General features: G+C 37.2%; 1 protein-coding gene across 1 annotated transcript in view; it reads right to left on the bottom strand.

Annotated features, from left to right (window-relative positions):
* Positions 1 to 376: 376 nt before the first annotated feature.
* LOC144599482 (cysteine-rich hydrophobic domain-containing protein 2) overlaps positions 377 to 16,770 on the bottom strand; it is a 59,286-nt gene continuing 42,892 nt past the window's right edge. Inside the window, exons 4-6 of the mRNA XM_078410441.1 lie at positions 8,046 to 8,102; positions 7,808 to 7,867; positions 377 to 2,843 (exon numbers count right to left, since the gene is read on the bottom strand). Coding sequence (XP_078266567.1) covers positions 2,793 to 2,843; positions 7,808 to 7,867; positions 8,046 to 8,102 — 168 coding nt within the window. The 3' untranslated portion in view covers positions 377 to 2,792. The remainder of the gene's footprint in view (positions 2,844 to 7,807; positions 7,868 to 8,045; positions 8,103 to 16,770) is intronic.

The raw sequence follows: 16,770 nt of genomic DNA, 5'->3' as shown, positions 1-16,770 counted from the left end.
TGGTTCTTTTAGGAGCCACCTAAAAAATGGCAGCACTGTGACATAGCTAGAGGAGCTGCCACCTCCTTGCTCCAACATACTGGATTTAATCTCAAGGTTTGATTGGAGTTTACACATTTCCCACACTCACCTCTGGATGCTCTAGTTTTCTCCCATAGCCTGTAAATTGTTCCTAGTACACAGTTGGGTAGAAATTCTGGAGGGGGTGGATGAAGAAGGGGTTATGAACAAGGTGCATAAAATAGGATTAGTATAGGGGATGGTTGATTGTTGGCGTGCATTCAATGAGCTGTTGGGTTTTTCAGTGCTATATGACTCTGACAATGTGTTATGATATAAAGCAAACATTTTAATCTCAATATATATAAAATCCCAATTTTGAGTCAGGTTTCGTAACAAACTATAGTTATATGAAGGATTCCAAATGTGCAGTAAATTAACATATTCCAAAGTTTCCCAATTATACAAAGTCTTCACAGTAAATGATGATTAAAGAGTTTTGACCTGTAACAAGAGCCATGATTTCCTGGATTTAAATGAAACAAATAATTTCTAACTTAGAAGTGGACTTCAATAAACTTAAAAAACAATTGTTTCACTCAGTTAAATTGTTTGAAATTAACTTGAAACAACAAAAGGGAAACACTGATCAGGCCGTATTTTCCCATTCAACAACCATCAGTAAATACAAGGCACCTCCAATGATTTCTTTCATAACATAAGTAGAATGTTTATACAGTGAGGTAGCTGCCTTTAGGCTGCAAAAAGGATAAATTGCAGATCAACACTCAATTTCCAAACTGCAAAAGTTCATTACCAGATTTCCATAGCATTAATACAGCAGTTAATTATTTTTGATCAGTCTTTTATTTCAGAAATAGCCAGTTCTTATTTAACCATTGCAGAAATGTTTTCTTTGTGTATGTATCCCTAGAAGGCATGCAGCAACATCATTCAAGAGTTAAGTAAATTAGCACAAATAGAAACAGATGCAACAAAAACATAGTAAACACACAAGCAGTACATGTATTATCTGACTGAAAATGAGGCAGCAAACAGCTGCAGACAAACTAAACCAATAGAAATTCTACTGATTATAGAATGGCTATGCCATCAACCCACTGACTATAAAGCAGAGTTGGGAGATATTAGATAGGTGCCCTTTACCACAGAGAATGTTTAATTGGAACAATCAAAAATTATGACAGCATTGATTTTGGTTTATAAGGTTACTATAACCTTTAGACTGATTAAACCAAAACAGCTTTACCTCTTTATCAAATCAGGATAAAGCCTCTGTTATTAAAATTAACAGGAATGTGAAGCAAATTTCTGATCACACCTCAAACCTTTGATCTGGATATCAGAATCGTGTGGATGCACACTGAATGGGATAACACAATAGAAGGCAGAAAGTGACTTCTTTGTCATTCAAAAGTTATATTATGACTTGGATAATCTCACACACAAAAATAAATTTTATATAACCTTTACACATTACAAACTGAATTTCACTGTTGGATATTGGGTGCAAATATAAGAAAAAGTTAGTTGTGTGCATTTTTTCACCTGCAACAAGAGATACTAAGTAGGAAGTGAAAAATTATTAAAGATCATTCCTAATATTCCAGTTCTTTTATTTAATAGTAAAAACTGATCCTTCAATCCCAAGGACCTACCTTAAAGAAATAAGTTGACTTTCTAAAAGTCAGAACAAAACTAATATTAAAAAAGCTAAAATAATCTGCACTGTAATTTCTGCCAATATGCAGTGAAGTACTGAAACTGAAATCACCTCTTCAAATACAATGACAGGTTCCACTATCTGAGGTGCAGAATAAAACAATATTTGGCCTGACCCAAGAATCTGTTAATGTACAATCTACATTATCACTATGTACAGGAATAATCAAAACATCTACATGTAAACCTAAATTGTTCAAGGAAAAGTAAACATAGTAACAGAGTCAAAATAACCATCACACGTGATAGTTAATGAACAAAATGTTCATTTTACGGTGCTAATTCAGTTGCATTTTCCATGGTCCTGGCTCCTAGTGACCTTACAATGCACGCAAAAGCCTTCATTTGATTTTCTATGTTGTAAATTCAAGGTATTCTTTTCCATTTGCATGTTAAATATTTAGAGAGTAGCAAGAGCCAGTTGATGTTGTTTCTTCGCTCAGATTTCTTCATATTTAGTGACTTCAATATCGTAGTAGAATTTGTGTTCCTGAATACGTGCACAGTAGGTCTCAAGTTTAAATTTAATGGGCAGAAAAAATTATAATAGAATGATATAATGGGACAACACTGTACAAAACTTAGTTCCACATGTATTGCCTTCAGAATTCAATATAAAGGTGTTGATTCTAATAATTCCAACTAGTAATTTCAATCCTTCATGGAAAACTCCTTGGATAATTCACAGACATTATTAAAATCAGTTTGGTAATCTTTTCATACATAATTTCAGTGAATGTTTTAAAGCTATTATGTGTACATTGGGCAATGTGTGCCAAGAATCATTAAAGAGCAAAATGACAAAGTGAAGTATTTTGGCAGAGGTTGGCAAGAACAAATCACAAGACAGATCAGAATTCTGGAATGCAATTGTTACTAGAAAAAAAGTTAACATAAAATGGGGCGGACTAGTAAACAGACGGATGGAAAAACTGGATAATAAGCATTAAAGGCGTTCGATTTACACAATCTTCACTAGGAGAGTACCAAGCAAGGCACCATTGGAAGGACAACACACTAAGACAAGTCTCTGAAGACAAAATCTTATTCTAATCTGGTCGAAATATTGGTGTTTTCGGTAAAAACTCTATTAAGATGACCTGGCAAGGAAACAATGAAAAACAAAATTATTATAAAATTAAACATTTTTTAGTTTCATCTTAACATCATTTAAAACAAAGAAAAATCTTATTGTTCCTCCATAATATGATCAACAAATGGAGAATGCACAAAATGCTTGGAATAACTCAGCAAGTCAGGCAGCATCTCTGGAGAGAAGGGATAGGTGACGTCTCCGACTTCATTGATGAAGGGTTTCGACCCGAAACATCACCTATTCCTTTTCTCCAGAGATACTGCCTAACCCACTGTTACTCCAACATTCCAACGTCTATCTTCGGATAAATCGGTAAACCAGCATCAGCAGTTCCTTCTTACACAAATGGGGATAGCAGTTCTCTAACCTAAAGACCATGGGGTTAAGAGACTGTAGATGCTGGAATCTGAAGCAACAAGCAATTTGTTGAAGGAATTGAGCACATCTGTGAAGAGAAATGGGCAGGTGAAGTTTTGGGTCGGAACCCTTCATCTGGACTGAGAGAGCAGAGGGGAGATAAATTGTATAAAGAGATAATAGACAATAGACAATAGACAATAGGTGCAGGAGTAGGCCATTCAGCCCTTCGAGCCAGCACCGCCATTCAATGCGATCATGGCTGATCACTATCAATCAGTACCCCGTTCCTGCCTTCTCCCCATACCCCCTCACTCCGCTATCCTTAAGAGCTCTATCCAGCTCTCTCTTGAAAGCATCCAACGAACTGGCCTCCACTGCCTTCTGAGGCAGAGAATTCCACACCTTCACCACCCTCTGACTGAAAAAGTTCTTCCTCATCTCCGTTCTAAATGGCCTACCCCTTATTCTCAAACTGTGGCCCCTTGTTCTGGACTCCCCCAACATTGGGAACATGTTATCTGCCTCTAATGTGTCCAATCCCCTAATTATCTTATATGTTTCAATAAGATCCCCCCTCATCCTTCTAAATTCCAGTGTATACAAGCCCAATTGCTCCAGCCTTTCAACATACGACAGTCCCGCCATTCCGGGAATTAATCTAGTGAACCTACGCTGCACGCCCTCCATAGCAAGAATATCCTTCCTCAAATTTGGAGACCAAAACTGCACACAGTACTCCAGGTGCGGTCTCACCAGGGCCCGGTACAACTGTAGAAGGACCTCTTTGCTCCTATACTCAACTCCTCTTGTTACGAAGGCCAACATTCCATTGGCTTTCTTCACTGCCTGCTGAACCTGCATGCTTCCTTTCATTGACTGATGCACTAGGACACCCAGATCTCGTTGAACTCCCCCTCCTCCTAACTTGAGGGGAGGGGAGAGATAAGAGGAGAGGCAAGAGCTAGCAAGCGACAGGAGAATCCAGGTGAAGAGGGTTTGTCTGTCAGATTGTCTGTCTCCCTCTCCTAACCAATCAACACTTCCTCACCTCGATCCACCTGACGCTTGCCAACTCTTATTCCACCTTCCCCCCTCGTTTCTTCATACTGGCATTCTCCCCTCTATACTTTCAGACCAAATGAAGGGTTTTGATTAGAAATGTCAACAGTTCATTTCCCTCCACAGATGTTGCTAGACCCGTTGAGCGTATTTGAGCAAATTATACTAATCACCATATAAAATAGCTAATTTCTGACTTCAGTGTCTGTGCAATGCAATGTGCATGTAGAATGAGTGAAACCTCCTGTTCCACTACTGGGCTCACCACAAGCCCCAGAGCAAATATATATTTTAAATTATTTGATCCGTGTTTACGTGATTCGTATTTCATGAAAAGCTTTGTTTTGCATGCTATTCAATCAGTTCAGATAACATTATTAATAAATACAATCAAGCTAAAGTACAATAGATAGAGCAAAGGGAAAGATACAGAGTGAAGAATATGGTTCCCAGCATTGTAGCACATCAGTTCCAACGACTAAGTCCAATGGCCGCAATGGGATAGAGGTCAATCAGACAGTGCCTTAGCTTAGGAAGGACCATTCCTGTCAGACCTGATAACAGAGGAAGAAGCCATTTCTGAGTCTAGTGGTGTGCTCTTTCAAGCTTCTGTACTTTCTGCCGGGCTGGAGCAGGGAGACACAGGAATGTTCTTTTACAAAATGTTCCAAAGTCTTTGATAGCACCAAACTACCAAAAGGCTATTAGAGACTAAGGATCAGCGCTTCAGGATTAGTTGCCGCCCATGGAGTTTGGTTGGAACCGCAGAACTGGAAGTAGTAAATGTGATTGTGGGTAGTGTGGGGAATGTGATTAATAACTGCCATCAAATTTCAATACATAAGCAATATCACATATACCAGAGACAAGATAACTCTATTCAAAAAGGTTTAAACTACAAATCAGTCATCCATCATTAGTAATCTTAAGAGTCTAGAGACCATAATGTGGTACTCAATTAAAATTCAAAAGTGCACAGAAGCTAATTTTGGGAAACAAGCCAGAAAGAATTTGTAAATCAAAGTGTCCCAAGTAAAAAATATTATAAGTATTTGTGGTAAATAACAAAAAAAAAAGAACATGAAAGTATTCCCAAGTTTCACTATCTAATTTTATTCACAGGGAAGGCTGCAAAGAAATCTGCCAAATAATCAAACACAAAGCATAAATTGCAAAAAAATATTTCCACAGGCCTGGTATTCAATAACTATAGAAAATAACTTTCATTCAAAATATGAGGGCATAGAGATGCAGAGAAGTTTTAAAATGCAGCTTGTTGTTAGAATTTAAAAAGTACCTGCAAAGATTACATTTCAAGAAGAATCTATCTAAAAAATAGAAAAACCTTCAACAACGTACTTAGGCCCTTCTGCCTTTGCGTCACAAAATTCTCTGCTTCTGCTTTTCACATTTTGATAAATCATCATTTTTGATATAGCTGCTGAAGTTACAAATAATCTCTCACAACCAATTGAGTGAATGGATGCTGTTCCAGACGGAAAAAAAAGTACTTTGAAAGGCCTTTGTTATTTCGTAGACTTTAGTTTCAAATAGAGTTCTCAATGTTAAAAGCAAGAAAGATGATGGGAAACATTTCTGATTAAATACTCTATTAAATAGTAATTGACTAAGGGTTTTAAGTTCCATAAGAAAATAATTTGAAAAGTTTTATTATACAAGTGAAACTGCTGCTAAGTTCTTAGTTTTCACAATTCTAAGAAATGCCTTGTACCAAAGTGGCAGTATTACAAGAGACATGAGAAAATCTCCAAAATTATTCTGTTTTTAAAACTGCATATTAATTCTAAAGAAGTAATTTGGTAAAAGTTAGGATAGACTGAAATATTGTGTCACACCTGTTCCTTGAAAAAAACCAGCAACTGAGTCTATAACCATATAGCTGCATGCAATAGGGACACTGCACGTTATAAAAAAACATAATCATTTTGTTTTTATTTTCATTTAATCTTCATTTAAACTGCATGGCACAAGGCCATGTCATTTGCCTTCAGGAGTTAGTATAAGCAATTGGCCTTAATCTGTTCTTCAATTCTGTCTGCCCTGCTATGTTTTCCTATGTCACACCAAGGGATTTTGAAATAATAAACTAGCTATGGAATTTGTTTCACAGAACACGCCTTTTCTTATGAGGACTGAGACTGAGGTATAACAATAAAGTATTTATATGGTACATTTTCACAGCAAAATATCCTAAGGTAGATCATGAGAATGTTCTCAAACAAATTTGACACTATGTCCCAAAAACTTGGTCAAAGAGGGAGGTTCCAAAGAGCATCGTAAAAGAAGAGAATGATAGAGATCTGGAGAGATATTGGGAAGTTCCAAAGCTCAGAGATTTAGGAACTGCTGGTACGGTCATGAGTTACAGACTGATTAAATTAAGGGGCATTCATGATGTCTGACATAAAGTTGCACATGTTTTGTAGGGTTGTAGCACAGAAGGGAGCTACAGACATTGAGATGTTAAAAATATGGGTCAAAATGTTGGAAACATTGCTTTAACTGGATACCAATCCAAGTTTAAAAAGCACAGTAATGGTGGGTGAATGCTGTGGTTCTGGAATTTTGAACGATTTCAAATTTCTATACAGTGTAGCCAGAAGTACTTTGGAATAGTAAGGTCCAGTGTAACAATGGCAATGATGAGGGTTATGAAGCAAATGAAGTGAGGGAGAGGTGGGCGCATAATGTTACTTAGGTGGAAATTGGTAATCTAAGTGATGGTGAAAAGTTACAAGCCTTATGTGAATTAAATAATACGATTTAGTGCAACAATTGTGGGAGTCAAATTTCTTCTTAACCACTCCATAATAATGTGATGTGCCACAAGTTTTATTGACTGTGCAATTTTAATTCCACATAGTGCTCTAAAATTACAAACACAAGTTTCAGAAACACTTCAGACTCCAGCCCAGTATTGTATAGACATTTTACCAGATTAAGTGATGAGGCAGTTTTCTATGAGTATTCATAGCAAGCAAACAAAAAATGAAGTTTGTTCAGCTAAGAATTAGACATTTACATTATAAGATGATGCATATTTTGGTTTCATTTAATCACTAAGCACAACAATCATGTTACACGGTTCTCCTGGAGTGTGTAATTTATCCATAATATATTGTCCAGGCTACTGCTAATTTACTTTTCTGTGTTTTTTTTACATGTGTAGGTGAAACAAATATAATCTTATTTTGTAGAATTAAACAGGTTGAAAGATTTGTGGTGAACTCAAAAGATTCTTCTCTTTAGACACACACAGTAACCCTTCAATACATTTCAGTTAATTCATTCTGGCAATTAATTTATTATTTTCTGAACACAGTGCCAGCCTTGTTTTCAGGCCATTCATAACTTTATAAATCTGCCTTGCACGTGAATACGTGCATCTGTGGACCGTAATAAATTTTTCCACTCAAGCGACTAAGTAGCCTGACACCTTTCTGATTAATAACTGCTAAAAGAATAAGATCAGAAGCAAAATAAATGGTCATTTAATAGAGAAAGTAACAAAACAGCCCTTTAACTTACATATTCCATCATGTTATTGGTTTCACATTTCCTTTTGCTCAGTCTCCAGTGCAAGCACAGCTGGAAAAGAAACAGAGAAAAGAAAGAAAAATGACTTCCATTTTATTCCTGCATCCAGACAAACCCATTTATCCATCTTTCATATTTTTCTACCAACAAAAGCATCTGTTTCCATACTGTGCAATTCAGACCCCAATGGTCTGAACCCCATGCTAACGTTGCTCCCTGCGGCACTCACCTTGTGGTATAACCTATTGTTTTCCCATTCTAATAACTTCTCGATCGATCTTCGTGTCTGGAAGACAAATGAGGTAGAATTTTACTCTTGACTGACTTCTGAAAAACTTTGTAGTGCAGCTGCTTGTGTGAATGGAAAATACAGAGGTGTGGGGACAGTGACTGAATACAGGGTGGTCCTATAACATAGGCTGTGTGTGCTGTCAAAGCACCTTTTAGTGTTAAACAGTAACTAAAAATAGTTCTTTCTTCCTCCCCATTCCACTTTCCATGAACAACATTTTAAGGGGGTTTTAGTTATGATAAAAGAGAAAATTATTATTTAGTACCTAATGTCACATTACAAAAAGACACAAAACCATGCATACAACAAGCAATGTTAAAGGCAGATTACAATCACAAATTTTAAGATTAACGCATGCAATAAACCTTAGTGCCAAAATCTACAGTCAGAATATTAGACTTCCAGTGCGCATGTTTTGCTAGTGTTGTAGCAATTCTCAAATTGTGGATTAAATCAAAATTGAGTTAATTTTATATCTTTAAAAATATTGCACAATTAAGGATATATACTAAAATGGAACAACGGAATGAATGCAAGGTGAAATAAGATACTATGATTATAATTTCCATCTCTTGATGTTAATTCCTTGTTCCAGCCACACTCAAATCACAGAGCATCACTAATTTGATTTTATACAAAAACAAGAGTTAAAAACGAGGTTACTTCCTGAAACTTGTCAAAATACTTATTTAATTTTATGGGTTCTAAAGTTCTGTATGCTTCAACACAGAGAAGTAAAACTAATGGACTATGAAATTTGTATTTAATATCATTTCTCAAAACAAACCCATTTATTTTGTGTTCATTCATCCAGTTTAATTGTGCAAAGTGAAAAGAATGCATCTTCTTCAGTGGTGCCCAAGTCCATCAGAGCCAAGACGAAAAACCAGTGCTCACACTTTGTTTGAACCAAAGTTAGTGCATAACACCGGCGATATTGCTTCCAATAAAGCAGGAGTGACAAAAGAATCCCTACTGACTATCCCTTTTCATATCACGAACATATCTATATATCAACAGGAATTGGACTCAGAAAGGAGAGAAAAATTGTTCTTTTTAAAAAGGAAGGGGGAAGGGTAAATAAGTGATGATGCCAGGTGTCAAAATAAGCTTCTATAGCTGCAGGTGCAGAAAAGCCATTAAACATTGCCCTGCAGTTCAACTGCATCAGTGATGCAGCTGCTGCTCAGAAAGCAAAATGCGTCAGTGTTTAAAAGGACATCAGGAAACAAAACAGGTAAGAGTTATACATTTGGCCTTTCCTGTTCTGACTTATAACTGAAGCTGCAGAGTAATAATTACAAAAAAATTATCATCCTATAAACTTGATCACATTTATTCTCATAGAAATCTGTAAGGAGTAACTTTCTCTTAAGGCTAAATTTCAATCAATCCATAAAACTATCCATCATAGGATTTGATGTGCACGTCATCCCTGTTCATTAGGGCAAGATTCAAACTTGAGGCATTAATGGCAGAAACCAAACTAGTTTGACAGCCATTTGTATTATTTTTAAATTCCTGATTTGTAAAGTCACATTTGACCATATGCAACATTAACAACATAATACATAGTACAGATGCAACAAGGCCTTTATTTTAAAATATATTGTTACTAATCTGATTCCATGATTTGACCATCAAAAGATACAAGACTCGTTACCAATTATTAGTAACACCAGTAAATGCAATGTAACATGTGGTAAAATATTCAAAATTTGTAACAGCGGAACACATCACAAACAATCTAAGTTATGTCTCGTACACATTACAAAATTACTTTTAGGCAAGCAAAATGAATGCCACCAGGTGTTCAAATATCATTCTTTTTCTGAACTTTTAAAATCTGCATCCATTACTCATTATCATAATCTTAGAAACTATGGGGATGGGGAAATCAACATTAGACGCAAGGATATGGCAAAATAATTAGAATTTTAAATACAAGAAGTTCATTTTCATGTCTTTAAAAAAGATACATTTACAGATTCCTATGAGTTTTACTTTCATCACGTAAGTTAATCATGTTTCAGAAGTAGATAATTTTTTGGAAAACAAAAATATCCTCAGGGATATTTAATTGCCTATTTAACCATTACATTGGATGCCCAGATGTACAATTTAGTTACTAAACTGTTGAATGACCAATACTTTTTTCCAGCACCTGCAAGATAGATAAACAAACTCTAAACAAAGAGAACTAAAGAAGGCATGTCATACTTTACTGCAAAAATTGAGTATGATGTATTTCAAACCTAAACTTTTTAAATGTTCCCAGCACTATTTGTAAATGTAACAGTGTATGTATTTTCAGATCAACCACAGCTATTTTGAAGTTGCTGTTTTCCTAGGGCTGACCATTCTTATATGTACATAACATAGCAGTTTATAGTCACACTTTTAATTTTGGCTGCTAGTCAATGTGCAAAAAAATAAGTTTGTGGAGTGTAATTAACATTCACTTCAGTCGTTTTGGCCCTTGTCTAGCCCCAAAGCTTTGTTAAAATTTACCATTCTGAAGGCTGAAGGGAAATCGATTTGATTCTAATGGTACCATGAAAAGAACATGATCTAACTGCTTTCAGCCCTCCGTAAATCTGTACTTGGTCTTTATCACAATGCTACCCCAATTTAAAAAGCACTGAATGTCTCGTCAATGACTTTGTGAAACAGACAAGGAGCGGACATAAAAATTCCAATAGTTGTTTAAGCAGCAAAGTTCATTTGCATCACAGGGAATTTGAAAAGGCCTGACCTCTCAAACCGCCTCTCAGGTCTATGAAGTTGTAGCCTTGACAAGCTTGCATTGACAGAGCTCATTGACTCTGAAAGGCTACTTTATCAATGGAAAAGGACGGTATTACGTTCTTCTACTTCAAACTGGCATCTGCCTGCCCACCCGCTGCTGATTTGAAGGTGACACTAATGCAAAACTAGATTTTACTCTCCAACTTTCCTTTGGTGCAAACATTAAGTGTGGGATATACTTCATTTTTGTTTTTTTTCCCCCAATGTTGACTGGCTGCATTCTGCAATGGTTGTACTACTTAACAAAAGCAAATACCAATGGAACTATTGGGTGTGATCACATTATAGACTAGAACAAAAACTTTGAACACAAGCTGAAAGACTGTTCAGCCTTGTTAACAGAAGCTGTACAAATCATAAATTTCAATGTCAAGCCCTCAAAAGGAAGTTTCACAAATTAAGGTTTTGTTTCCAGCAAAGCTGTAACGCCTCTTATACTAAGGTCTAAACTAAGGCAAAATATTACGAGTTTACTATTCAATTATCAAAAATAATTTTTTTTTTTACTGACAGCATATTTAAATGCAATGGTCTTTTTCTCAAAGTACAAACAAGCTAAAATTTCTTGAAAATAAATGTATTTCTGTACTATTTAGCTTTACCATTAACAATTTCTCCCCAGAAATGTCCAAGTTTTATTGTGGGAAACAGTTCAATCTTCAGGAGGACCCTGACACATTGACAGAGTTATAATCTCAAGACCATCACATCGGAATCTTGCTTCTGAAATGATTACGAACAGGGGAAAAAATATTGATTATCTTGCATCTATGGCTGTGATCCGATAATTCAGAATTAAAAGCTTGCTACTCTCCAGGTTTCAGCTATTCATTTGATAAATTTAGTGGTGAATCAAGGAAGCTAAAACAATCTCTGAAATAGGCTTAAAATGGTTTTCCGAAGAGCTGCGTGCAGATAATGCTGTTGAGGGAAACACAATTTGGATTGCACAAATATTTTCAATTGGCTGTCAGGGTGCTCCCAATTATACATTGTTCAAATATTAGTGCATAAATTTCAACTAGCTTTCAAATATGCTCCAAACAGAGACACAATAAAAGTCCTGGATGCTTGGAGTACTATATATGCTGGAACATCTCAGGAAATGGGAAGGGAAATAGGGGAAGCAATGGGGAATGATGTTTCAGGTCCTCTCAGATTTGCACCTCCTGGACAATCAAAAATATTGTCTCCAAATGTATAACTAGTGTGCATTGCTTAGGCAAGTAAAGAGGTACTTCATTTGGCAAATTGAGACCTGGGTAACTTATTTCCTTTGTTCTGTACATCCATTTCCCCCCTCTCTCTTTCCTAATTCTCTAGAGGTCACTGAACAAAAATGTTAACCGTTGTTCCTTCCACGGATGCTGCTTAACCTGCTGAGAATTTCCAGCATTTTCTGCTTTTGTTTCAGATTTCCAGCATTTGCAACTTTTTTTTTGATTTTCGAGACTTGGGTAAGGTTAGGTAAAAATTCAACAGATATTTTAATGGCTTTACACCATAGTAATTGCTTAGACCGATGGGATTTATCCCGCATGTGGTATATAAAAATTTCCAATTAATGCTGAACACCATGAAATATGAATACAAAATTTCTAATAATCAGACATGATTCACCATCAAAATCTAGTTGGAAAATTACCAGCCAATTGACCGAAAGATATTAGTCCAGAATTTGCAAATTGCAGTAATCCAAGGGATAAGATTGCACAACTTTTTCACATATGCTCCTATTTAGCTTCAAAATTCAATGGCCAGGTCGGCGTAGCTGCAGAGATTCTTGCATATGCACCCCTTTGTAGGGGCATATCCAGAACAAATTCTACCTAGAAAACAACTGAGAAAATGTAATGGCAGGCAACTGTCACCCTCTGATTTAGCCAGTGTTAAAGCTGCCAAAAAAAATGTTTAACATTGAAATATTATAAAACTATTACAAATTTATCAAAAACTAAAAATGATTATTTTAAATTCTAAAAATAATTAATATTTTGCCTCATTCCACACATTTTTTCCTAAACACTGATATTAATATAGAACATCTCTTTATGAGGTCTAACCTGGAGCAGACACTTTGAGTATCTAAACACATCACATCAGGACCTGTACACTTGCATAATCACATATGGAAACTGCAAATTTGCCAACATGTGATTGGAAAAAAACTTGAGCCTTTGTGCACAATTGCAAATGCTTTCTTGCAAACGACATCACATTGCTTTCTCACGCTGTTATTGTCACCTTAAGCACCATTTCTCTCCTGCCCTCGCCCCTAACCCTATCTTGCAATTTAATTATAAAAAAAGAAATCGGTTAGATACAAGTGCTGTGCAGACAACTTAAAGAATATTTTAAATTCCTTTATTAAGTTTTAAGAACTTACGTTTTAATTTATTAAGTCACTGGATAATTTTTGTTATGCAGTTCTAGACCACACAATAGGAAGGATGTGACTGTGCTGGGGAAAGAGAAAATGAACTTTAATTATGCAAAGGGATGGGATAGGCTGGGCTCATTTCCTGGCCACTAATGTTTCCTCCCACATCCCAAGATATGGGTGTTAGCAAGTTAATTGGCTACTGTCAATTGCCCCTGTGTATGGGAGTAGATGAGAAAGTGGATCAGTATGGAGCAAGTGATTGATGGTCGACATCAACCTGATGGGCTGAAGAGCCTGTTTCCACACTGTATAATCCTATGACCTTAAATGTTACATTTAAGAGGCATTTTAATCGATATATTACTCAAACTCTCGTCTTGTATGTATATATATTTGTATGTATGCATGTTACCGAAAAAGAGCCAAAACGGTACATGATAGCGCAACAACTTTAGGCCCAACTTACTTACCATTGGCCTGCGGTGTGCAGTTTCGTTTAAATTGTTGTACAATTTTACAAGTTATTCACTTTTTAAACTTTAATAAATCGCTCCAACTTGCCGTGCCTGGCAGCTGCGCCAGCACAGTAATACTTGTGTGTTCGGCGTCACAATGGAAACCCAACGGGTCATATTCAGAGAGAAAGTGAAAGAAGATGGCCGCCGGCAGGATGAACATGCAGCAGTGCGTTGCGGCTGCTCTCCTGCTGCTGGCCACTGCGATGACTGCCCGGGGTGAGTGGCTCCCACTCCTATTTCCTCTCCCCACTCGCCCGCCCCCGACCCCGGGGGAGACTCCAAGCAGGAGGAAGATGGTTGTCGTCCCCGTCGTCTCATTGTTCCCCTCCAGTGCCCGCTTCAACCGACAGTTAGGGGCCGCTATCCTTCTTCTCCTCCTCCTCCCGCTACGCCATCTTATGCGCGCCTCCTGCCACCATGTTGCATGCCGGGAGGTGTAGTCCCCACTCCCACCCGGCCCCAGGGACCCAGACCATCACCAAACTACAACCCCCAGCGGGCAGCGCGGCACACACACACCTCCAGGGTAATAATAAAAATAATGATATAATATAATAATACTTAAAATATAATAATGTAAGAATATAAAATGTTATATTGTATATCTATCAATATATATTAATCTCTTGCTGGGGAGAGGGATGTGGGGGGGTCTGACTGATTCTGGGGGTTGAGAAGGGTGCTTGACCAATGCAGGAGAGGTTTGGAGCCGATTGGGATTGTGGTTCAAATGCAAGGGTTATTTGACAATAGACAATAAGTGCAGGAGTAGGCCATTCAGCCCTTCGAGCCAGCACCACCATTCAATGTGATCATGGCCGAGCATAATCTGAGTGGGATTTTGCTGTGCATTGCAGCGGAGGGGGGTGTGGTTGGTCTGACTGATTCTGAGGGACGGGGAGGGTGCTAGACCAATGCAGGAAGGGTTTGGAGTCGACTGGGGTTGTGGTTCAAATGCAAAGGTTATTTAAGTATAAACTAGGATCTTGCTGTGCGTTGCAGGGGAGTGGGATGTGGGGGGGTCTGACTGATTCTGTGGGAGGGGGGAGTCTGGAAATAATTTAACCAGCCGCCGCACCCCGCTCCGCCTGCTGCTCAGTTACTAAAGAACCTTTAGTAACAACGGGACCCAACAGATCCACGGGTCGTCTAGTAGACACTAAAACAGTCAAGGCATCAAAATGTCCGGTCCTAATGCAGGTAAGTGGCATTAATGCAGATGAGCAAAAAGGTTGACATGAACATAGTGAGCCTGAGGGCCTGTTTCTCTGCTGTTCAACTCTAATACTCTATGATTACAAAATTTAAGAGGAAGGTATAATACTGACACTAACATTTTGGCACGTTAAGTTAGGTTAAATGCAGGATAGAGCAACTTGCATCTGGTGCGAGGGAAGTGACTATGTCAAATTAATGTTGCGTTTAACTTAACAATGTATCTCTTCATCCGCATTGGTTACTGGTCAAAAAAGAATTAAGTCTTTGAGAGGATATACTTGCAGTTGAAAGTCAAGGCCAGAATGATACATTGTGGTTTTGATTTATGTTATTTTATCTTGAACTCAAGTGAGAATAGTTTGATTGAAAACCATAAAGTTCAATGGAAACTAATCTGGGAAGTTAACGTGAGCCAATATTTCTTCAAAGTGTTATACAATGTACAAAATTCAGCGTAAATGAAGTAAAGAAATCATACTGTTAATTGTTTTAATCAATCACTGTTCTTTCTGAGCTTACAAAATGTTTTAGTCTGCCCCTGAAAGTACTAAAAACAAAGATAATGCGTATAAACCTCTCAATATGTCCTGAGAAACCATGAAATGAAAGGGATCTCAGCCTCCAATAATGTATCTTCTTTACAATATGACAAGCGACAACAAAAAGCACATGCACGTGCAGCCTAATTAACAACACAACGTCTTGGTGATTTACAGTGAGAAGCAGGTGAAAAGTACAAAACAAAATAGGAAACATTTGGTTTTCAGTCAATAGGAGGGAATGTCATTAAATCACAGCCAATCTAAATGGCATGGTGAATTAAAAAAAGAATTGCTAGACATAAAAGAGATTCTCAAAGATATTACAGTTTACCTATAGGATAGACGTTTAAACTGCACCCTATTGCTCTAAAACGATGATGCATGGAAAGGAAAACTTACCATTACTAATGTATAGTCAGGATGAGTATCTTGTAAAGTTTTTCATTACAGGGTCTCTGAAGTTTGTTTTATATGGAATATCTATGTTTTTTTATCATTGTGTCCACATTGTTCAAATGAAAACAAATATATTTTAATATTTTAGATCCTGTTGGTAGATGGTCGGGTTTTTAATACGGTTGCTATTTTGCAACCGTATTAAAAACCAGACCATTTACCAACAGGATCTAAAATATTAAAATATATTTGTTTTCATTTGAACAATCGACATTGCACTTTATTGTATGTTTAAAACAATACAATTTTATCTCAGCATTTGTCCCAAAGAACTTAAGGTTGTAGGATAAGAAAATAACTGCAGATAACTGCAAATAACTGGTACAAATCGAAGGTATTTATTCACAAAATGCTGGAGTAACGCAGGTCAGGCAGCATCTCGGGAGAAGGAATGGGTGGCGTTTCGGGTCGAGACCCTACTTGCCTCCTTTAACGAGGACATAGAATGCAAGAGCAGGTAGGTTATGGTACAACTATATACAGTATATTATTTAAGCTGCTGCAATACTGCAAGCAAATCTGGTTACCACTCTATTACCACTCTACAGGAGGATGTGATTGAATTGATGGTGTAGAGGAGATTCACCAGATGTTACCTGGGTTGGAGCGTTTCAGCTCTGAGGAGAGACCTCACAGCTGTAATGCTGTTTTCTGTACAGCAGCAAAGCTCAGGCTTGATGCAAATAAGGCACTGAGTGGTCCACCATCGATTTTTCAGCAACTGATGGTCCAACCCC

Source organism: Rhinoraja longicauda, chromosome 1 (assembly GCF_053455715.1).
Source record: "Rhinoraja longicauda isolate Sanriku21f chromosome 1, sRhiLon1.1, whole genome shotgun sequence".
Classification (NCBI taxonomy): domain Eukaryota; kingdom Metazoa; phylum Chordata; class Chondrichthyes; order Rajiformes; family Arhynchobatidae; genus Rhinoraja; species Rhinoraja longicauda.
The sequence above is the reverse complement of the archived record's forward strand: the minus strand, read 5'-3'. Positions and strand labels throughout refer to the sequence as shown.